General features: G+C 37.5%; 1 protein-coding gene across 1 annotated transcript; it reads left to right on the top strand.

Annotated features, from left to right (window-relative positions):
• Nucleotides 1–5717: 5717 nt before the first annotated feature.
• On the top strand, nucleotides 5718–22577 carry LOC113528386 (baculoviral IAP repeat-containing protein 5.2). The gene is made up of 4 exons (XM_026916905.3): nucleotides 5718–5970; nucleotides 6281–6390; nucleotides 9411–9528; nucleotides 22005–22577. The coding sequence occupies exons 1-4, from the start codon at nucleotides 5866–5868 to the stop codon at nucleotides 22092–22094; spliced, it is 423 nt and encodes a 140-aa protein (XP_026772706.1). The 5' UTR covers nucleotides 5718–5865; the 3' UTR covers nucleotides 22095–22577.
• The last annotated feature ends 790 nt before the right edge of the window (nucleotides 22578–23367 follow it).

The raw sequence follows: 23367 nt of genomic DNA, 5'->3' as shown, positions 1-23367 counted from the left end.
CTTGTACCAGAATGATGGGAAGAGAAAAGTATGGCGAAAGAAAGGAACAGCTCATGATCCAAAGTATACCACATCATGTGTCAAATATGGTGGAGGAAGTGTTACGGCATGGGCGTGTATGGCTTCCAATGGAACGGGCTCACTGGTGTTTATTGATGATGTGACTGCTGACAGAAGTAGCAAGATGAATTCTGAGGTGTATAGGGCTATACCCTCTGCTCACATTCAGCCAAATGCTACAAAACTGATAGGATGCCTTCACAGTGCAGGTGGATAATGACCCTAAACATACTGCGAAAGCAGCTCAAGACTTTCTGAAGGCAAAGAATTGGAATATTCTTCAATGGTCAAGTCAGTCGCCTGATCTAAACCCAATAGAGCATGCTTTTCACTTAGTGAAGACAAAACTGAAGACAGAAAGACCCACAAACAAGCAGCAACTGAAGGTGGCTGCAGTGAAGGCCTGGCAAAGCATCTCCAGGGAGGAAACGCAGAATTTGAGTTTTGAGAACATGAGCTCCAGACTACAGACAGTCACTGACTGCAAAGGATTTTCATCCAAGTATTAAAATTATGGTTATATTTACAATTATGTCACTTTGTCCAAATACCTTTGAGCCCCTGAAAATGGAGGTACTTTGTTGAAAATGGCTGTAATTCCTAAATGGTAAATGCCATATTTTTGTGGAACCTCTTAAAATAAAGCTGAAAGTCTACACTTCGATCACATCTTGATTGTTTTATTTCAAATCCATTGTGGTGGTGTATAAAGGCAAAATGACAAAAACCCTGTCATTGTCCAAATACTTCCGGACCTAACTGTATATATACATACATACATACATACATACATAGATATACACACACACCACTATTCTTTCCTTTATCAGTGTCTCTAACACAATGCATCTTCTCCACAAGATACACTTGTTTACTCAAACACTCTCACCTTTGGAATTGGGTATTATGGCTGAGCAACAACGAATTGTGATTTATAACAAGGAAGGATGACTTTCAGGGAACAAATTAGGCCTGTCCAGAGAATAAAAGGAAAAAATCCTCATGTGTTAATCCAGTCTTTCTCTGAGGATTAGGGTACAAGAGCCAATTTAACAAAATTCACTTAGTGGATATTTGTGAATGAAAAAGACAATTTAAACTGAAACAATGTTAGCTGTTTAAGAAATCCTTCAATTTTATCGAAATATGGGATTTATATTCCTAATGATGTAAAGAAAATTCTATGATCAACATACACAGACAAGTATGAAGAATATCAGCCTTTCCGAAACTCTTGCACTTCCGAAATTTAGTCCGGTTTGGCTTACGCAAACATTTACGCACAACTTTACTAAAAGACTGATAAATGAGGCCCAATATCATTAGATGCACACTGTCATCCCTTTATGGTGTTTTGTGTGCCTGTTGATTCCCCTTATTAAAAATCATAGAAGATGTAAAAGGGAATACATCATTTTCATCACCATTATACCAACATTATTTAAACAACTTGATTTTGATTTTTAGTGATTTTTAGATTTAGTCCTTTAGTCTGTCTAGCTCTCTCACCTCCTATTTTGTACAGTCTGCTTAAACAGATCAGGTTCCAAAGCTTCAGCTTTTCTTGCTAATATAGCCATCAACATCGTCATGCTTGTCATCTTGTAACTCACTAACTAGCCAAGCCAAGTTTCTGCCGTGACACAGTGCAGCTGCATTGTATAGCTGCATCGCGATCTGGAACTTTGAGTCCAGCATTTTCTGTCTCCACTATTTCTATGTTTGATTTCCCATTAATATGACATTGAATGACACTGGAAAATTACGAATGAGAATAAAAGCTTTTACTCTTTTGTTTTTTCCGGAACTAACAGTGGCTACGTTTACAGATTAAGACAATATTCTGATTCCCCAAATTCTGATTCCCACCCCTGGAATATGCCTATTTAATTGGAAATTTGTTGCATGTAAACACCTTATTCAGAAAATCCACTGAAAGGAGATATATGTGCATGCTCAGTCCACAAGGAATTGTGAGTGCTAACAGATTCTTAGCTGTAGGCTAGATATTTAGGAATGGCAACTCAGGCATACTTACCACAACATATGTACGCATATAAACATCGTATTCAAAATATAGCTGCAACCCAAATGTAGACCTTAAATGGAATTTGATGTGCATGAAAATGTAGCTAGTGAAACCTGACTATGTGAAGGGCTATGCATGCAGTTATGTTAATTAATATGAGTATTTTATATCATCGCTTGCAGAAACATAAACCTTTCAGTTTGTGTTACGACTTTTGCATCACCGTATGCTGTCCTCGTATTGGTGACATTTAGATGAGTGTCATAGCAGTGTTCTCAGTCTAATCTTTTAATAAAAATTTGTGACTCTGCCAGAACTTGCTCACAGTGACATTATGTCAGCTGCTGGTGAGCATATCACATCATTTGTTCCAAGACCACCAATCTCAACAGAATTCTTTCACAATACATACAGTGTAAACTTAAAACGACCAATGGGAGAATGGCATAGGATGACGTAGAACTCACAGGACAGCTACAAATACTGTAATGGCAATGGGAAATGTAAACAAAACTTGCTAATGGACAGAAAAATATCCTTATTACCTCCAGCTCACTTTGAAGAATGTTTCAAGTTACAGTATGTGACACCATTTTCTGTGCAAGCCCAAATCACACTGATTGATGACACAAGCAGAACATAGCAATATTCTTTAATCGCCAGTCAGTCGTTAGAGGATCTTTATTGTATAATCTAAAATGGAGAATGCATTATTGCACAGTCTGTTACAGAATTCAGCCAAGATTTTATTGGGATCATCATAATTTACGACAATAATCGTAAAAGGCCGCTTTATAGTTTAGACCAGTGATTACATGCCTCACTCTTCTTAAAATAAAAGGTTCAGTGAAATCTTTTTTCTTCAGCAGACTGGTTTTTTGCACCTGGTAAGTGCTTGTTGAAAGTTTCAGCATTCAAGGGTTCATGAAGCTGTTAATGTTTAATATTAATAATATCATCTAGCACTCACAGGAGCCAGGAATAGAATAAATCTATTTTATTTATTCGAGATTTCGATGTAAATTTTTTATATTCTAATCAAGCTCAGTCTGATTATTATTGGATTTTTTTTAAGACTAGCCTTTATGTGAAGCCAGTCTCATTATTACAGCTGGTTATGATTTTTTTGGCTTTTTTATAAGAACAAAGGCTGATGGACTGGCTAAGAACAGCTGTGCAGTGGTGCAAATAAAATGAGCACCACATTTTACAAAAGATCGAGATGCCTGATGTCCAGCATAATTTAACCTTTAATTAAACATACTAATCACGGAATGTCCTAGGTTAATAGGTGTGTTAGAGCAAGCGGAATCGCCAAACTGTTAGGCACACACATGGGGTTAATGGGATAATGATACTAAAATTGGACACATCACTCTAACTGCACTTTAAGGATGGGTCTTACATGTAGGTAGAACAGGTTTGGAAAGATATGTCCAGATATCCAGCATGAGGCGGGAGGAAAAGTGAGCCCGTTCTAGGATGAGCCACAGACCTCTCTGTAACCGTAACCTCAGAATACAGCTCTTGCTTCTCCTCTCAGTTGCCTTCCAACCCAAAGGAATATGGACTATATTACAATATGTTGTCTGTATATTCCAAATTGTACATATAATGTGCTGGAATATTTTTCAATATATTATATTTTTATGTACATTGGTATTTCTCCCTGTCTTGGCCACACTTTTCCCTCTTTCACCCACTTCTCTATGTCTGCTAGGGTGCTTTCCAGACAGCGCATGTGCAATATCACTTCTCTTGAGAGTGCAGCTGGGGAATTGATTTAATTCAGTGTAGAAGTAGTATCATGTTAGAAATCTGGCAAAGATGAGAAAGTAGACAGGAGACGCATGTGATCTTCAGATTTTCTATGTTTATTTCCACTCTTGGTGTATCTTCAGATCAGCTTTTTTTTTTTTTGCAATAATAAAAGTATAACTTCAGAAAGTTGTCACCTGCTCGCTCCTGAGATTGAGAGACCAGCTTATACAGAGCAGAGAAGGGATGGGGAGAGCTAAGAGAGAAGCACGGTAAGCCAGACAGTGGGTAATCTCTGACCTTGGTGAGTTCTGAGATCATAGCGAAACAAAGAAAATACAACGTATTCAGCATATTTAATATAGAGAGACGGAGATAAAAACTTTAGCAAATGGTCATCAGTCAGAGCAAAATAATTAGAAGCAAATAATTAAAGGCAAATATTTCCATCATTTCCCCCTTTGAGCCTCTTTAATGGAGTATCACAAAGCAAACTTAGTCAACCTAGACTGTAATAAGGTCATACCATTGAGACTATATCTGGGTTGATGTATTTTGGGAATATCAGATTACTAACTGAGGTACTTTTCCTTGTCAAGAACATAAATACACTCTTAAATGTGGGAGAATTAATGTCACAACTCAGAGCTGGATGTCAGTATCTATCAGAGGGCTATGTAAAAAGGGCTGTGGGATTGCTAGCAACAAGCTCAATAGATAATCATATGTGCAATATCAGTAATGTGGCCAAACAGAAAAGGTCTAAAGTGTGTTCATATATGAAGTATTACAGTGTATTATTAATTGCTGCTTCATAATCCCATACAATTAAGAAATCAAGGCTTTAAAGAGATTTCACCCAGATTGTGCATGAGCTGCAAAGCCACAGCTTGAGCCATATCAGTTGGAACCTGAATAGATTGGCTGCCGTTGCTAAGTCTGTATCTAGGCCTGTATGTATCTAGGCCTGTATGAGCTCTAGTGCTGTTTTTTTTAATGTGGCTTTAAAACGTGTAGATATTTCTAAGCATTGATTAATAATGCACTGGTAATACTTTATAGCATATGTAAATATTGTGTTGCATACCTTTTGGCATCCTGATTTTGCATGAACGCTTCTCTATAGATGAATTAGGCATAAGAGCCTGTCGCTAGTAATTCCACATTATTAACAGAACTTGCAAATGAAGTTTTTCCGTAAAAAAAAAAAATCCCAGGCTGTTCCTTTAGGGCTACAATATACAGAAGCTTTATCGTGTCATGTCATTCTGAATGTGTTCAAAATTCGAGGTGTTATCTTAAAATAATGTTGACTTTATTGAGAGCATGGAGTAATTTAGACCACTGGTTGTCAAAGTGGAGACTCCATGTTTTTGTTGCAGTGGTGGAAATCACAACTCACTGTTATCAATTCTGATGTAATTATTGCTGAGTGTTTGGTTATTCGTCTATTTAACAACTTACCTAATTGAACTGAATGGGTTTAACCCAAACCTCTATAACTCAAAAACACATAGGCCTATAAACAAAATCAACTGGACATATGTGTGACATGCGTTCTCTTGATTGAAATTTCAGGAATGAAATGCTCTATGGCCTCAACAAGCAGCCATAGTCTTTTGTTAAATAATTCCTATAAAAGCTAAATTTATAATCAGCTTAATAAATAATACATAGAAGAACATTATAAATGTACTTTTTAATTTAATCCAATGACTGACACTTTGGGAAATAATTAAAATATTTTTTTTAAGTGTATTTATTTATTTATTTATTTATTAACTCTATAGTATTTTATTTCTGACAGCATATTTAAGGCTTTTATACTTTGGTGAAGTAGAGCAGCAGATTTACGCGATGACGTTTCAACCTGTTACATTTCAGCCAATCAGAGGAGACGTCGCTCTTGAAGTCCAAATTCAAAAGTGATAGCTGCTGCCGTTAGCTGACTATTTTGCTAGCCTGGTTTTCAACACTGTGACGGAACTTCTAAACTAACCTTCTTTGTTTTTCGAAACATGGAGCCAATGAAGGAAGATTTAAAAATGTACTTTTACGAGAACAGAATCGCTACTTATTCAGGGTGGCCGTTTGATGAGGACTGCGCGTGCACGTCGGAAAATGCGAGTAGCTTTTTACTTTACATGGACACCGGAAGTGAGCAAGAAAGTGCGGAGGGAGAATTGGCTTAAATGTGCACAGATGTTTGTACAAATTACGATAAAAATGAATATTTTTTTAAAATTATAATGTCTAGTGTCTAACTAAATATTTGAATAAAAAGTCTCCGAGCTGTAATTGCTATATTGTAAAAGGTGTAAAGATGACAAATGAACTCTATACTAATTTAACAGTTTCTTTAAATCTATGAATATAACTATGAAGAAACAATACAGCTAAACCTAATTCCCTGTGTGCAATTACACCTTCCAGATGGCCAAAGCTGGTTTTATCCACACACCCACTGACAACAGTCCGGATGTGGCCCAGTGCTTCTTCTGCTATAAAGAGCTGGAGGGCTGGGAGCCTGAGGATGATCCTCTGTAAGTAACACTAATGTCGCCACATGTCTCACTTGCATAGTCTTTCTGCATGTGCTTGTACATTTTTGTTGTCATTGTGTCTACACTATATGGCCAAAGGTTTGCAGACACCTGACCCTCACATTCATATTTGCTTTTTGAACATCCCATTATTCATATTCAGGCTTAGTCAGCCCCCCTTTGCTGTTGTAATAACCGCCACTCTACTAGGAAGGCTTTTCACTAGATTTTGGAGCGTGGCTGTGGGGATTTGTGTTCATTCAGCCACAAGAGCATTAGTGAGGTCAGACCCTGATGTCAGATGAGGAGTCCTGGTGCACAGTCAGAGTTACAACTCATCCCAAAGGTGATCAGTGGGGATGAGGTAAGGTCCCTGTGCAGGCCACTCGAGTTCCTCCACAACATTCTTGGCAAACCATGTCTTCATAGAGCTCGGTTTGTGCACAGGGGCGTTGTCATGCTGGAACAGGTTTGGGCCTCTTAGTTCCCGTGAAGGTAAAATTGTAATGCTACGGCATACAGAAACACTCTATGTAATTGTGTGCTTCCAACTTTGTAGCAACAGTTTAGAGAAGACCCAGATATGGGAGTGATGGTCAAGTGTCCACAAACTTTTGGCCATATAGTGTATGTAGAGTTGGAGAGGTTATAGCTCTGTACTCAACTTGTTACTTTCACAATACAAGTAGAAGTGTTAAGCGTGATGTGTTAAGGGACATCACAGTTCAATAAAATTATGATTCTGGAGCCACAGTGCAATGATGAATTGAATTATTACACATGCTGATGCATCTCAGTTTTTATTTATATAGCCTACCATACAATTTGTCTATCCACTTTCAGCGTTTAAAACATAATTTCTATCCATTACGAACAATTTTCTGCAGCCACGTTGGAACAGATGTCACTCAGCAACAAATGTTTTTAATATTTACATCTTCAGTGGTGCAAAAATGCACATTTGCAAGTTAATATCAGGGTTTTGTGGTATACTTCAAGTTGCTTGCTGCAAGTCTGTCTATACATTGTAAGTCTCTTTTGCTCTTTTGCTCTTTAGCCTCATGTCCCTTGATGTCCAATAATGAATAAATGCAAGTCATTTATAGCATATTTTTATATGCATATTTTAGTATTTTTTTTTTTTATTACTGATTCATTTACTAATTAAATATTAAAAATAAAACAAAGTAAACTCATCAGACAAAAAGTTGTCATACTAATATAACTACAAGGGCTGTTGTTGGCCAGACTCTGAGGTTGCCTTTTCTACTCCATGTCATGCTTATATAAGCTTACTTACAGTAATATTAGGGAACATGTAATTAGATAAAGCTACCGTGTGTAGGGGTTCTTTTTGTAAAAATGAATAAAAGAAAATATGATTGTCAGGGGACAACAAAACACGTTAGTAAAATTTGTATTCGTCATCGTGCCTTATTTGCCATAATATGATGTTCACGCGTTGCTGTAAGTCACCTTGACGATCTTGTAATAGTAAATGAGCTCTGTGTCAGGAATTTCAGGACAGGATCATATGTATTCAGGATTCAGGACTGATAGAGTATCTTGCATTAGAGATGTCTCTCCATCTCCAGTGCCGATACACTGGAATCTTCACAGCAGCAAACTGCGAGATTACAGCTGAGCAACTGAGAGGTTTTGCTTTTCTGCCTGGTACTCAGCAACTCAATCAAACTAACTCAATTACTATTTTCACTCTGTGAAAAATGTAATCTGCAATGTTGATGAAATTTAATTATATTCTCAGAAGCATGAACACTTGGGCCACATCCCAAACCACAAATGACCGCACCTAGGGCTGTTATGGTTTCACTGTTAGTGGATGATTGGATGATTACTTCAACACTGACATTTTAAATTTACTGATTAATGCCCAGAAGAACATGGCATTGCTGACTAAATGAAACAACTGTCTATTTTTGGCTAAGCAGCACTGCACACTGCCAACCTAGTTAGATGTTAATAAAAAAGGATGTTAAAAAAAAAAAAAAAAGGATGCATCCTATATGGATATAGATCTGAACAGTTAGAAATATTAGTTTTTTCAGTCTTTCAGTGGAACAAGTAAACACTGGTGCTCATTCCTGATCTACAGTATATATCTTCAATATTGGGATATTGCACACAGTACCTGACAGCCCTGGGTGCCAAACAAATACTCCATTAATTAACATTATACACATCAGCGATGAGCTACTCAGTTCTAACTGGAGCTATACACTGCCTTCCTGCGATCTAAAACATAAGATATTTCTATCATATTTCTGTCCAAGCAATACAAATATGCTTTCATATTTTGAGTTGTTGCTCCATATGGCTCATGCAGATCGCCTGGAGTGCACACAAGAGCTGCATATCTCTGCGAAATGAATAAACCCCATTTTGACTTGCAGCACCCTGTTAGTGTGTCCCAGTTTTATACAAGTTTCTGGATACATATCCAGGGAACATTCTGATCTTTCAGTAATGTAACAAACCTAAAACTAAATTACTAAAGTAAATCTGGTAAAATATTATTAGGTGGCAGGTGGTTATTGTCAACTGTAGCCTAAATTATAGTTTCTTGATTTGGGAAAGATCTTATTTTGAAACATAGTGAGATTGCATACTCGGTCAAATTAGACAGAAGACAGAAAACTTTCCAGTAAGTTCCACAGGGTGTGTGGTTCAGGACTTGAATATAGTTGATGTTCTGCAAGTAAATGGTCTGCAAATTGCTACTCATTGTATAATGAATGAAAATGTTTTCCTGGTTGCTGGGTGTTCTCTTTGTCTCAATGACTGACTCCTATAACTGACAATACCTGTTAAAATTCATATACATTTCATGTCATTGTAGAGTTCATGGGTCAGACCATGTACATGCTGTTTTATGTCATTTTTACTTTTTATTGTGGAGGAAACGTTAACGCGTAACGGCGATTTTGTGTGCACATAAGTAACAGGAAGTGAAAGCAAATAATCTATCAAGTGGTCATTGATTTATTCTCTTCCTTCAGCAAGGAACACAAGTCTCACTCTCCAACTTGCAATTTCATTCTGCTGAAAAAGGCAGTGGAGGAGCTCACAGTGGAGGAGATTCTGAAGCTGCAGAAAGAGAGGCAGAAGTTCCACATTGTGAGTAATATTTGGTTATGTACACCATGTGGCATTTGGCTGTGCTGTGTTATTTTGTGTATAACATGTTTTTCTTGTAGCTGTACTGCGAGTGTATGTGTGTGTTTTCCGTATTTATTTTTAAAATTCAGAACCTGCACAACATATTTGTGAATAGGGATTATGCAGAGGTCTTGGTTGTCAGCACATTGATTTTCCTTTTAAAGACCACAGTCAATACCAGTGAATCCCAGTGAATTGAGATTGTGCATTATCATCGTATGAATGGTAAACACTTGGACTGAATTGCATGAGATTTAATCAAAAAGGGATTAGGCTTGAATTATTATATAACAGGATGTCAGACTGCAACGTGTCTTTCCTACTTCAACTCTCTGTAAACACTTTACCTTTCTAATGTGTTTTGTAGAAGTATCTTAGGCTACATTCACACTGCAGGCAAACATGGACCAAATATCTTTTTTCCTCATACGTGACACATGTGGCTTTTTTCATGACTATGCAAAGGCCATCTTGAATCTGAAATTTTCTATTCTGTTGCTGAAATCCCAAAATTCAATACTGAATACTGATGAGTGTTTCAGGCAAAATTATTATTCAAATTTCCAATCTGCTCCACCTAATGTGGCACTTTACAAGAGATGTGGGGAGAGCTAAAGGCATGAGCCAAGCATAATTTTTCATATTTGGTTTATGTTTTCGCTGGTTTATACTAATGAATCTGCGTGTTTGTGAGGGAGGTGTGCACAGGTGTGTATGCTTTCATGTTTGTGTGTAATGTGAACATATTCAGTAGGGAGCAGAAAATAAACGACTAAACGAGTCTTGCAGAATCGATGCAGATGATGAATCGGACCAGTACCAATTCTGGGATCCAAATCTAGATGCAGATAGGGAACAGTTTGGAATTTTTTTTAGATTTTTTTTTTCCCCCCATAGAAAAAGACAAGTCAAGACAAGCTGGGATATGAAAAAAGAGAATATAATAAGATATTGAATACTGTCTTTGAATTGCACATTTTATTTATTTACTAACAATCTTATTTGTAGTGTTGTATTTAGGACTGCAACTACAGTAATAAATTATATTCATAATCAATTAATCTGTAGATTATTTTTAATGATCAGTATTTTTAAATTGATTTCCTGCATTTTACAGAGTAAATAGTTTATTCCTTCAACAGTGCAGCTCCAAACACTGTGAAAATTGACATTTATAAAACATAATCATGTGTCCAAAATTATTTTTATAAACTAATTTGAAAACAAAAGATTTTGTCTTCAGTTTGAAATGAGTTAAACTGTGTATAAATAGAGAAAACCAAATGTTAACTGGACTTGTGGAGGTATACTTAATGTGCAAAACTGCACATCGCAGCTCTTTTTGCATTGTTCTTAAAACAAAAATGATCTTGTCTTCAGGTTCAAATGAGGTAAACCTTTTATAAATAAAGAATGAAAAATGTAAAACTAAATGTTTACGGGGTTTGTGGAGGCAAAATGGTTCTGCAACTACAAAACACCCACACATGTACACAAACTATTATTCTCTCCTTCTACAAACACTGTTAGCATATCCATATGCTCAGGGCTAAGGCTGGCTCTCTTCTTGGAAGCTATACTGTCTGATTCGGAGAAGCGGAGCTCAGGCGGTATGTTGAGGTGCCAGAGAGATAGAAGTAGGATTTTGCACAGAGGGCCAAGGTGGGATATCTATCCTCATTAGACTTCCACCAATGGAGTTGATTTTCTTCCTTGGCAAGTACCTTCAAAGTATCTCAGGACTTTATTCCTAACTTGGCCACTGAGATCATCCCCAGCTCCCCTCTCTCTAGTTTCTTCGTCACTACTGGTTCCAGAATTGAGGATTCACAGGGAATTTGTGTCCAGCAGCTGTAGTAATGGTTGAGCTGGCACTGGTTTGGGCACAGAAACTGGCATGCTGCTGCTGATCAACTTCCATTCTCACTGCAAGTGTCTGCGTTTGTACTTTGGCATGCGTGCTGAAGACTTCCTGGGGTGTCAGATAGGGGTGTGCCATATCATACCGTCCACGATAATACCGGTATATTTTTACATGATAAAAAAGTGTCATATTGTGATATCAATGATATAGCGACGCAATGACGTATGGCACATTTACGTTCCCTAGCGCGCACACCACCACCACCTGTCTGAGAGCAAGAGCAGCATGTCAGCCTCCGATGACGATTTAGTACCTAAAAAGGGAGCTACTTCAATAGTATGGAAGTGGTTTGGTTACAAGAGGTCAGACCTCCAACAAAGCACAATATTTTGCAAAATATGCAAGAAAACTGTTACCGCTAAAGATGGAAACACAACAAACTTGTTTCACCACAAGCAAAACCACAACGTCGAGTACAACCAGACTATGAAGGTACGCGTGGAGGAGACACTAACAGCTGGTGATGTGCGGCCCAAAGGTAAACAAATGACTCAACCGAGCATCGCTGGAGCACTCGCTAGTTGCACTAGAAGAGTAAACGGTGGATGGAAATTACTGATGCGGTTACATATTGTTTGGCCAAGGATATGATGCCAATGCAAATGGTGGAAAAGGAGGGATTTAAGCAACTGACCCAAGGTACAACATCCCAGGTAGAAAATATTTTTCAAAGACATCCCTGTCTGCGATGTATGAAGCATGCCGCGGCAAACTAGCAGCTACCCTATTGTCAGTGGAGTTTTTTGCCTCAACCGCGGACATGTGGTCGAGCCGAACAGCGGAACCATATATCAGCCTGACCATGCATTACATCGACAACGACTGGAAGCTACACAACTCCTGCCTTGAGACAAGTTATTTTCCCGAGGATCACACAGGTGTAAATATTGCGAGTGATTTAAGGGAGTTTCTTAACTCGTGGCATCTAGAAGAGAGCAAACAAGTGTGTGTGACAACAGACAGTGGGGCCAGTGTTGTTAAAGCCATCGCTCTCAATAACTTGACCAGCCTGTCATGCTTTGGACATCGTTTGCACATTGCTATTGGAAGGTTCCTTTACCAAACTGTCATCAATGACAGTAGCTCATTGGAAAAGGATGGAAAATGCCCTTCATTTTGTTTGCACTTATAAATGCTGCTGCCTGCCAGCTGCAATCACCAATAAAACGTTGTTCCATATATATATATTTTTTTTGTATATCGTCACAAATATCATTATCGCAAATAATCTTGAAATATCGTGATATAATTTTGAGGCTATATCGCCCACCCCTAGTGTCAGAAACTGAGTCTTCTGACCTGACTGTCCAGGGCACTAGAGAGAATCACTTTGTTTGGCCCTGTGTCTGAGAAAGTAGTCTCCTTCTTCTACTGCTGTTGACATGCTCTGTAACAGTCACTTGGAAAGCCTGTGCTGAAGTTGATTCAATGACTGCACTTTTTGAGGACTTGACAAACCCCTTCACAAGTGGAGAGACTGATGTACTTCTCCCCACTCATTAATATAGTGGCAACTTCAAATGGTTCAAGGGGTGTGGAAAGCTCTGCTGGTAGGCTGCAGTGATCAGATTTTAAGTCAAGATCCCAATTGCCCCTCTGGGTATAACATGTAGAATGTGCTGGTCCATCTTGTGGGTATATCTTAAGCAAGCCTATGCTCAGATGGGCCTATTTGTTGCTGTTTCTCTCAGCTTGCTCTTTCAATACTAGGCTGCTTCAATGCATTATTCATTATTCAGTTGCAAGTTGTGTTTCTCCTAAAGATTTTTTGCCACAGCCACAATGTTGGCTCTATCATCATGCACAGTGGTGCTAATTTTTACCTGGCTGCTACCTCCTCCAGCCATTTTGCAATGTTGGATGCTGTATGCCTTTCCTCCAGTGGCATTGTGATAAGACACTGTCTTCATGTTCCAATCATGTCCATTGTAATGGCATGTAATCCCAATGTAGGATACACTTGTCCATAAATCACACGCTTTTATCACACTCTTCACTCCATGGGCTGTCTCTTGGTCTCCATCAGTTTAGTAAAATGGGTCTTTGAAAGAATTTACCCAAGGTTGAAGATGTTCTATTTCAGGCTTGAATGTTGTAGTTAACAACTGATGATTTAAATGGGTAGTGCAGATTAGGGAGGGAAAAAAAAAAAAAAAAAGAAAACAAAATTTCTATCATTATATGTTTTCGATAAATATCCTTATACAGCGGTCAGCTGTATAAGGATTTGATTGGTTGAGCGGCGTTCCAAGAGTACTTATATATTATAACCGTCCTGGGACGTTTCACTCTTTGTTTCACTCTGGTTGTCTGTATTCACCACATAAAAATTCCACTTCCTAGTTTGAAACGGTTACTAAAGTAGTGTTAGCAACATCACTTGACTTAAAATATGAAAGCTCGTCAGATGAAGATGAAAAAGAGAAAGGGAAAGGAGTTTTACTGGAAGCATTTTTAACGGGAATATACAAATCAATGTGAGCTAGCTGACATGCTATAAAGTGAGTGTAGCTTCTTCGATATCTATTTCTGCTAGCGGTGCAAAAATAAACAAGACATTTGGCCATATTGTGTCCGAAATGTCAGTTACTCAATATTAATTTCTTGTTTATAGAACTGTTGTATAAAAGAAATATCACACTCATGATCGTGCAGTTATACTGAATATTGGCACCGATATGATTAGCTACGACACTCAGCCTTTGGCTTCCGTGCCTACAGCTGAATCACAGCCATGCGGATATTCAGTATAACCACAGTCTAGCTCATGTGGTTTTGCTTAAATATTAACTAGATAGTTATAAAAATAGTAATAATAGAGTGGGTTAAAGTAATAATAGTGTTTCAGCTGTTCATAATCCGCATCGAAAAATCTTACTACAATTATTAAAGTTACAGCTTAATGATAAACTTGATGCACACATTGTGGGTCTATTTTTATAAAGAAATACTATTTGAGTATAATAAACTGTGCATGGTTTAAAAAAAAAAAAAAAAAAAAGTAAGATTCTAATCCTGGCTTGCAAACGCACCTCACATCCGATCAATTTGCTTTATTCACTTTATTTTGTTTTAATCTTGGACTGACGGCAGATGTGTTTCATTGAGCTTTGCTTTGAATGAGGAGAGAGGCTTGCTGTTCAGCTGATTTGATTACATTATTCAGAAGATCAGCGGGTCTTTTTGCTCATGATGACACAGATTGGTAGTATTTTCAGCCTCTGGTACTACCTCTCTCTGGTGTTTTACTCCATACAACCAGACTCGTTTTCTGCTGAACTGTGGAGGTATTTCAGGTTTTTTTTTTTTTTTCTTTTTTTCCTTGCTGTTTTCTGTCAGTTACAATGTTGTGATAGTGTTTGAAATTGTACTTAATATACTAACTTGGCTAATAAATTAGCAGTCAACTAACTATCATGTATATAGGTTACCATATGTTGATTTAAATAAAGAATTGATTAACGATTAGCTGAACAAGGCAATTCAAGTAAACCTGTTTTATTACTATTACATTTATTTGTCTAATTGTTACCTATTACTAACAAATACTAAATACAAATAAATCGCTGTTTAGTGATTAGTTGTTGCAGTAGTTATACGTGAGCATTTCATGCCCACAGTGACCAGCAGAAGTCTCTTCTTTGTCGCTCTCTCTCCATCCCTTATCTTGCTGCACATCAGTGCTTTCCAAATGGTTTGTGCTCATTATAGTGCTGTATCAGAGCGATGCCATGTGTGTTGTCAGACTAAAGAATTATTTTGGCAAGATTACTCTGAAACGCTTGAGAGAACCCTATGGAAGAAGGATCATAATGTCTAGTCGCAATGTTTCTGGGTACGCAGCAGGACTGCCTACCCAGTCAGTCAGTCACTGTTGGCCTGAAGGCTGGTTGATGCACAGCACCATACATACACACGACACGCTGTCAAGGCCGTTTTATACTTGTCATGCGGCAGCCAACTTGTACAACAACGTATGTGTTAAAAGCAAGTATAAAGTGAAAAAGTGTTTGAAAGGTGAGATTAACTGTGTCAAACAAGTATATATAATAATTTACTTACAATAAAATGTATTTATTTATTATAAAAATGTGAATTTCCCTCTAGGATTAATAAAGTGATATGTCTGTCTCCTGTAATGGTCTAGGAAAACTTGTTGGATATTGATGTGGCTGAATTTTGGCAGAGAGCCAAAAATGATTCAGGGAAAAAATTGTGTTGTCTGGATATAACATACTTTTGACAACTCAACTGTAATAAACCATAAATTCATTTTGCCAAAATGGAGTGAAAATGTTATTTATTATGTTTTTAACATTGAATTGGCTGCAAAGATAATGTTGATAAGCAGCCAGTTTAGCAAACATTAGTCTTGTGTGTTGTTGTTTTTTTTTTTTTTTTTTTTTTTTTTTTTTTCTCTCCCCTGGTTGTAATTTTGTGATTTTTACAACAATTGAGAGAACCAATTTAATCATCCAGGAACAACAGCCTAAAAAAAGAGGGAAAGAAAAAGAGCATTTCCACCATTTCAGGTTTAAGGAGAGTATGGGATAGCATAATATTAACAGCTGTATACTTGATCACTTTTTTTAGGTCAGAATCTTTGTTCTTTTTTTCCTCTTTTCGGGTGAAAAGTTCCTTTTTTGACTGTTTTATGGCTGAAGTTTTTTGGTGGCTATGTAGTTAATTGATGTTATTTATATATACACTCTATTGCCAAAAGGACACCTGACCGTAACACCCCTATATGTCCTTGAACATCCCTTTCCAAAAACAATGAACTTGGTCCCCCTTTACTGTTTATAACAGCCTCCACTCTTGGGAAGGCTTTCCATTAGGGTTTGGAGTATAGCTGTGGGATTTGTGCACATTAGGCCACAAGAGCTTTAGTGAGGCTGTAATGTTTGGTGTGTAGTCGGTGTTCCATTTCATCGCAGAGGTGTTCAGTGTGGTTGAGGTCAGGGTTTTGTGCAGGTCGCTCAAATTCTTGCGTATCGACTTTGGCAAACCATGTCTTTCTGGAGCTCGCTTTGTGCACAGGTGCATTGTCATGCTGGAAGAAGTTTGCACCCCTTTGTTCCAGGGAAGGGAAATCTTAATGCTACAGCATACAAAGACATTCTAGACAATTATGTGCTTCCAACTTTGTGGCAACAGTTTGGGGAAGACTCACATATAGGTGTGATGGTGTCCACATAGTTTTGGCCATATAGTGTACTTTTCTAATGAATACAGACTGATAGATTTGATCACAGTGAACTTTAATAAACTCAGAACATTCTCCATTTACTTTGACAGATCAACTTTAATAAAAAAAATGAACAGAAGTCTAGTCTCTTCCATTTGTAATTAGATACCAGCTGTTAAATTGTCTGCAAAGCATCTGCACTGCAGTCTACATGGAATCTTTACATTTTTATTTCATTTTTGTGGGTAACAAGACTTTAGAATGATGAACCTATATTTCTGGTTAAGATACATGCAAAGGAGAAGAATATTGCTTTTAGGAAATATGCTTACAGAACTATATTTAGTAGAAAATGTGAATTTTACCTTTTGAATGGTTTTCCCAGGTTGCCACACATGTATGGAAATATATTAAAAATGTATCTGTTCTATCTGCCAAATCTATGCTTACTTTTGAGGATGCTGAAATTGGTTCTTGTTCATACTGTTGCATCTGTTAAAGATTTAAGATTATCGTTACTGGTTATTTCTGTTAGATGATGTTGGCAACGTTTGGTAATCGCTTCTGGTCTCCCCCGGTTAATTCCGTTTCACTTCTAGCTAAAATCATTGTTGTTTTGCGAATGTGCATGAGATTGTCTTTTCCTATTTGGACCACTTTCACAAATCCGATAAACGTAGTCTTCAGTGTTGTGGTGGATCCAGAGTCTGTTCCGGCAACACTCGGTGTATTTCTGCCTCGGGCTGTAGATGGGACACTCGTACTTCGCAGGGCATACACACATTCACATACTCATTCACGCCTACGGGCAATGTAGCATAGCCAGTTCACCTGCTGGCAAGTTTTTGGGAGATGAGAGGAAACCGGCGAGCCCAGAGGAAACCCACACGGACACAGGAGAACATGAACAGAAACTCCTGACAGGCAGTAACCCTCAGGATCACACAGATGGCCCTGGAACTGTGAGGCTTCAGCGCTACCCGCTGTGCCACCGTGCCGCCACATTGTGTTTCAGTGTACGTTAAAACGGCAGCGTTAAATAAGATCATGTTCTTTTGCAGATATTAAATTATATCACATTTAATTAAAAAAATTCAAGCTCTAATTAATGTAATTCTGTTTTGTGGTTTAGCAGTGTTAACAAAAATGATATGAATTACAAATAATAAATAAATACAAAAACAAGCTGACAATTGCTTCTCATTTCACATGGTTAATCTAATATTTTATACATTCATTTTCAGTTTCAGTGCTTTCCTTACCCTAATTGTCACTGTTTCATGCATACAGGTCAGTTCAGGAGCAGGACCTAACCTGTTCACATTGGTGCCTACCCGATTAAAAAAGATAACATGAATAACTTTAAAAAAAATTTAAAAATAAAATGATTTGGGCAGTAAATCAGAATTAAGCACTTAAGCTTGCAGTCTGAATGTAACATAATAGACCAGCCATTTCCAGACTCACTTACTAAATTGATTAATAACATTGGCTGAAGCTGTTTAACCAAGTTTCATTATTTGTACTTTGAGCTGCTGTTCTTCAGTGGTCTGAAATGGAGAACTACATTAAAGTGTACTGAGAGCTTTTAGTCATAAAAGGAAGCTTGCATCTGCACAGCCCTTATTGGCTTTTAATAGCGTGTGCATGCAAAACCTATCAACGTAGCAAAAGCCTCACTTAGTACATTATTTATTGTCTATGATTTCACAAATCGCAAATACTTGACTCACCCCAATGCCTCTTCCTAAAACATCCTAAACTTCCCTTTGCACTTTTATGCTCATTCGATCCACTAGAAAATTCCCTCCACTCACAGAGAAGAAAGCTGATGTGAAGCTTTGCGCTTTAATTCATAAAAGCAAATAAATCTGTTGAATTTATAAACTATAACCATATTTAGCTGCAGTCAACCATATAGCAAGCACTCGTAGGAGGGCTGGGCAGTATGACGATACGATATCAATACTGTGCTAAATTACGTCACAATATACGTCACTGAAATATTGTGGGTATTGTCAGTGTTTTGTATTACAGTTACAAACTGAGATTGGAACCGGCTGATTTTATGAATAATTTTTTTTTTCTCCTCAATTTTGGCCAACAATTTTTGTAGCTGTTAAATAAAAGTAAATATTTATTTGTAGAAATGTCTTCAAGTATCGTTGTGTGGGTTAGTAATTTGTATGCAAGGCTAATGTCTTTAAACATTACCCCTCAGGACATCTTTACCTCTCTGGTGCATCTGGGAGAGAAAGTATTGTGTAGCTCTGCGTTTCAGTTCGTTAAAAAATGAACAAAAGCCTTTATAAATGTGTATTGTCATAATCCTGAGGGAAATTGCAGTATTACATTAGAAAGAAAATAGCACAGTCCACACAAGACCTATATCTTAATATTTACAAGAGCGAATAAGAGGCTCAGTTTGGTAAAGAACATGACGATAAGAATAAAGTAAAATGAATTTAATAGTAAGGTTCCAAAGTAAAGATAAAGAATGGTTACAACGAGTCGTTCCACATAGATAATAGCTATAAGTCTAATAGTGCAGAACGTTGTACAGTAAGAGTTTGGAGATGTCCCCCAGTAAATCGGCATATTACAAAGCTTCATTGCTTTGCTAAAGCTACATGCAGAGGGTGAATGTTATTGCCCATTATGGTTAAAAGGTTGTTAAATGTAACTGAAAACACTGAAGCTGAACTTTTCATTTCTATTTAAATTAGGACTCAAGTGCTTTTGGGGGCTTAAGTGATGACTCCAGATCATATGGTCAATGATTAGAAAGTTTAATCAAGTGAACAGTTTAGATTAATTTTTATTAACTAAAACTAAGCAAATTAAGCTACACAATTATCTCCGTTGTCTGGAAAACGGCTTCTACAGTGGAGGCAATTTTTTAGGTGGCTCAGTTTTTAACACAATGTATTTTAAAAAAAAATTGATTAGGTAAAGTTTCCTGTAAGGAACATTTATGGAAGGTGTCAGGGCTTTGTAACACTTAGTAAGTTTTCTGCTACGAGACGATCTTCAGTGTGGAACACTTTTTTTTTCGTTTGTTTGTTTGTTTGTTTTTTTCCCCCTCATTTGCTTTCAGGAAAGAGGGGGAAATTGGAGACTGGTGCAATATCATACCACCATGTTGTTGATTATTTTCCTATTTCCCTGTTGTGTTTTCCTCCTTACTTATTGCATTTATGAGAGGCCATTGCTCTTCTTTACCCAGTCCTACCAGACCTATTACCAGTAATTAGCTAAAGCAACCAAATATTAAGGCTTCTGGTGCATGAATCATGAATTCACTGCAATACATACCTTTTTTTTGTTGTAGATAAAATGTATAGTAGCAACATTATTATATACTACACTTATGATTATACACTTGCACATGCATAAAACATCTAAACAAGTCTACACGTGAGTAACTCTCTGCCCTGACAGAAGACACTCTCAGATCAACTGAATCAGGTCTTTTTTGGGCACTTTTATCTCTCACACTCTTTTATGGTTCAAGAAAACCATTGTGATTTAGCCTAAAAAGAAGATGCCAGCCTCCACCCTGAATAACTGTTGACCCATTGCTCTCACATCTGTTGTGATGAAGTGCCTGAAAAAGCTAGTTATGTAATTCATACACTGCAATATCCCCAACATTCTCGACCCATTTCAGTTACTCTATTGCCACAGCCACGTGGTAGATAAAACCGTTTCACTTGCTCTGCACTTGACCCTGCCACATCTGGACAAGAAAAACATATGTCAGGATGCTGTTTATTGACTACGGTTTAGCATTTAACACGGTTGTTAAAAACTGGTGTTAAAGCTAAGTAGCCTGGGCCTGTGCAGCTCCATCTGCAACTGGATATTGGATTTTCCGTCTTACAGACCCGACAGTAAGGATTGGGAACAGGACTTTATCCACACTGACAGTTAATACAGGAACTTCTGCCCGCTGGTGTACAGTCTGTTCACCCATGACTAAGTAGCCAGATTCATTGGCAACAATATAATGGAGTTCATGGACGATATCCCAGCGATCAGGCGCATTAACTAATAATGATGAGTCTGCGTACAGGAGTCTTGACCTGTCCTCCTGGCGCCACAGCAACCTGGCTCTGAATGCCAGCAATTCTAATGAGCTTATTGTGGACTCCAGGAAAAACAGAGGGGCTCATAGTCCTGTCAACATCAGCAGTTCACCTATCAGTTCATCAGCAGCATACGATTCCTGGGTGTTCAGCTGTCAGACTCCATTTTTTGATCCCTAAACATCAGCAACATCCTCAAAAAGGCATAGAAGCATCTGTTCTTTCTGAGGAGACTTAAGAACTTTGGGACACAGAGCAACCATGGTCAATTTTTACCAGTGCACAAGTGAAAGTGTCCTGACTGGGTGCATCACATGACCAAAAACTTCACAGGACAGTAAGAACGGCATCAAAAAACATTGGTACAAATCTCCCACCACTCCAGCAGATTTACAGAAAACGTTGCCATAGTATCACTGCTCACACCTTCCGACTGGAGGACAGCTTATTCCCTCAGGCCATAAGGATTCTCAACATCATGTGTTTAACTACTCTGGCTTTTCCATTTCTTACCTCTCATGACTGAACCTCTCATGTAACTGCTAATAGAATCTCATCTTACATATAACATCATCTTTCTCTCAGTGCATGTATGTTTCGCACTATTTCAATTTATACATACTACTAGGACCGTAAATTTCCTTCATAAATGTCTGTAAGCTATGCCATATCAATGACTCTACATTTATGTTTGTTAAATAACACATTTTATTCCATTTTTTATTATTAGACTTAGATTACTGTGGATCATCCATCGTGCAAGTCGTGCAAGTTGTTACTATAGCAACGGTAATGCCGCACTATTGAGCAATGCCGTTATAGAAAATTAATCAACGCCTTGTGACCAGTCTGATTCAAGAATTCAACATCACTGAGGTATAAGAAAATGTGAAGTGTTACCCAAGACAAAACACACATAATGGCTGAAGCAATGAGCACTCGTTGGGGTGTAATTTCCCTGAGCTCACATTTCTCTTTTTCCATCCAGCAATTCCATCCAGTTTCAGAGAGTTTTAGGGTACCCCTTTGAACTATTTATTATGTCTTTGTCTACAAACATTTTTGGCTTCTTTTTCAAGAATCTACTTGCCTTCTGTTAGTTGCCATTGAATTTTAAATCCCACTCATTTAGTATTACGTTTCTAATGTAATGCACACTTGTATAATGGTGTGATTTGCTTTACTCTGCTTCTTCTATTCATTCTCTCTCTTCTGATTCTGTGTTCTTTTCCAGAAAATGGCCTGCAAACAAGTAATTGAGAAGTTTGAGGAAGCAGCAAAATCAAGAAGAGGCGACATTATCAAACTAGCCATGGAAGGCTAAATGGCGTTTGTCTTTTCCTTGTATGCTTGGAAAGGACGTGGTCCAAAGCTGCGCTACCATCCTTGTATATACTGAATGGCATTATTCTTTAACCTCTTTAATGCAGTTTTATATCAACTTCTCATGATCACACAGGTAGATTCATAGAACCTGGCTGATTTCCTTCTCTATATTCGTGATGTTGCATGGATAATACAGCTAGATGCTGTAACTGGAATTGAACAATCCCTTAAATTCCCTTAAGTTTAAAAGTGTTGTCTATTAATAGTCTATACAACTCCATGTTGCATGTTTTCCAGGTCTGTAATGAATACTGCTACATGACTTGTCATATTGTTCTGTTGTACCAATTCTCCAAGATGTAATCTGATTTTTACGAGAGTGTCTTTCAAAAGTTTTACGATTGTCATATGGTAGCACTTCAGTACATTTGCACTACTTATTTGTTTAGTTTTTTTTCTGTGATTGCAGTATTGTTGTCAATTTATGTGCAATTTTGTTTTACTTCGTGATTTGCATGTTACATCTTTTGTTTTTGTTTTTTTTTTCTTTCTTTCTTTCTTTCTTTCTTTTTTTTTTTTTCTTTAAAGCCTTTTTGTTGTTTTGTTCTTGTCCTTGACTTGTGGAGTACAGACTAGGCTTCTATGTTACACAAACATGGTAAGTTCCTTCTTGGCTATGAGACTGGGATTTGATGTAGACACTCTTCTTATCAGTTGCACCCCCTCTAATTTAAAAATTACCTAAATGCATAAAAAAAGTTAGTTAATGTTGTGACAAAAATGAGCAAAATTAAGATTCTCAATAAGCATCAATCTACAGATGGTGCACACAAACTAAAGAAGACTCTTCGTGGCTTCTCCAGCGCTCTATATATAGACTTAAAGCTGCTGGATTAAAGCATTCTTAAACTGTATGCTAGTTTGAATGCTTTGTTAAAGAACATTCAGCTGGTGTAGATCAGGTGTTCTCAAACATTTTTCTGCTAGAGACCCCTTTAATTTGTAAATTCCAGTGACCCCCTCAGTATAGATTTACTGTATGAACTTAATCCAACTATTTAAATATTAGGCTCATTATTAAAATGTGCTTAAATACTTAAGCATAAATATTTTATAATGTGATGCAGGTGAATTTATGAAAGTCTTATGTCAAAATGGGTATGATGATGTTGGAGGTTTGTCTTTACATGGAAGAGCATCAGTTATCATTATGGCATATGGGCTTCATAAAGCTTCATTTTAATACAGATGGGCTGAGCATTTAAATCTAA

The sequence above is a fragment of the Pangasianodon hypophthalmus genome, chromosome 13, assembly GCF_027358585.1.
Source record: "Pangasianodon hypophthalmus isolate fPanHyp1 chromosome 13, fPanHyp1.pri, whole genome shotgun sequence".
NCBI classification, from domain to species: Eukaryota; Metazoa; Chordata; class Actinopteri; order Siluriformes; family Pangasiidae; genus Pangasianodon; species Pangasianodon hypophthalmus.
The sequence above is the reverse complement of the archived record's forward strand: the minus strand, read 5'-3'. Positions and strand labels throughout refer to the sequence as shown.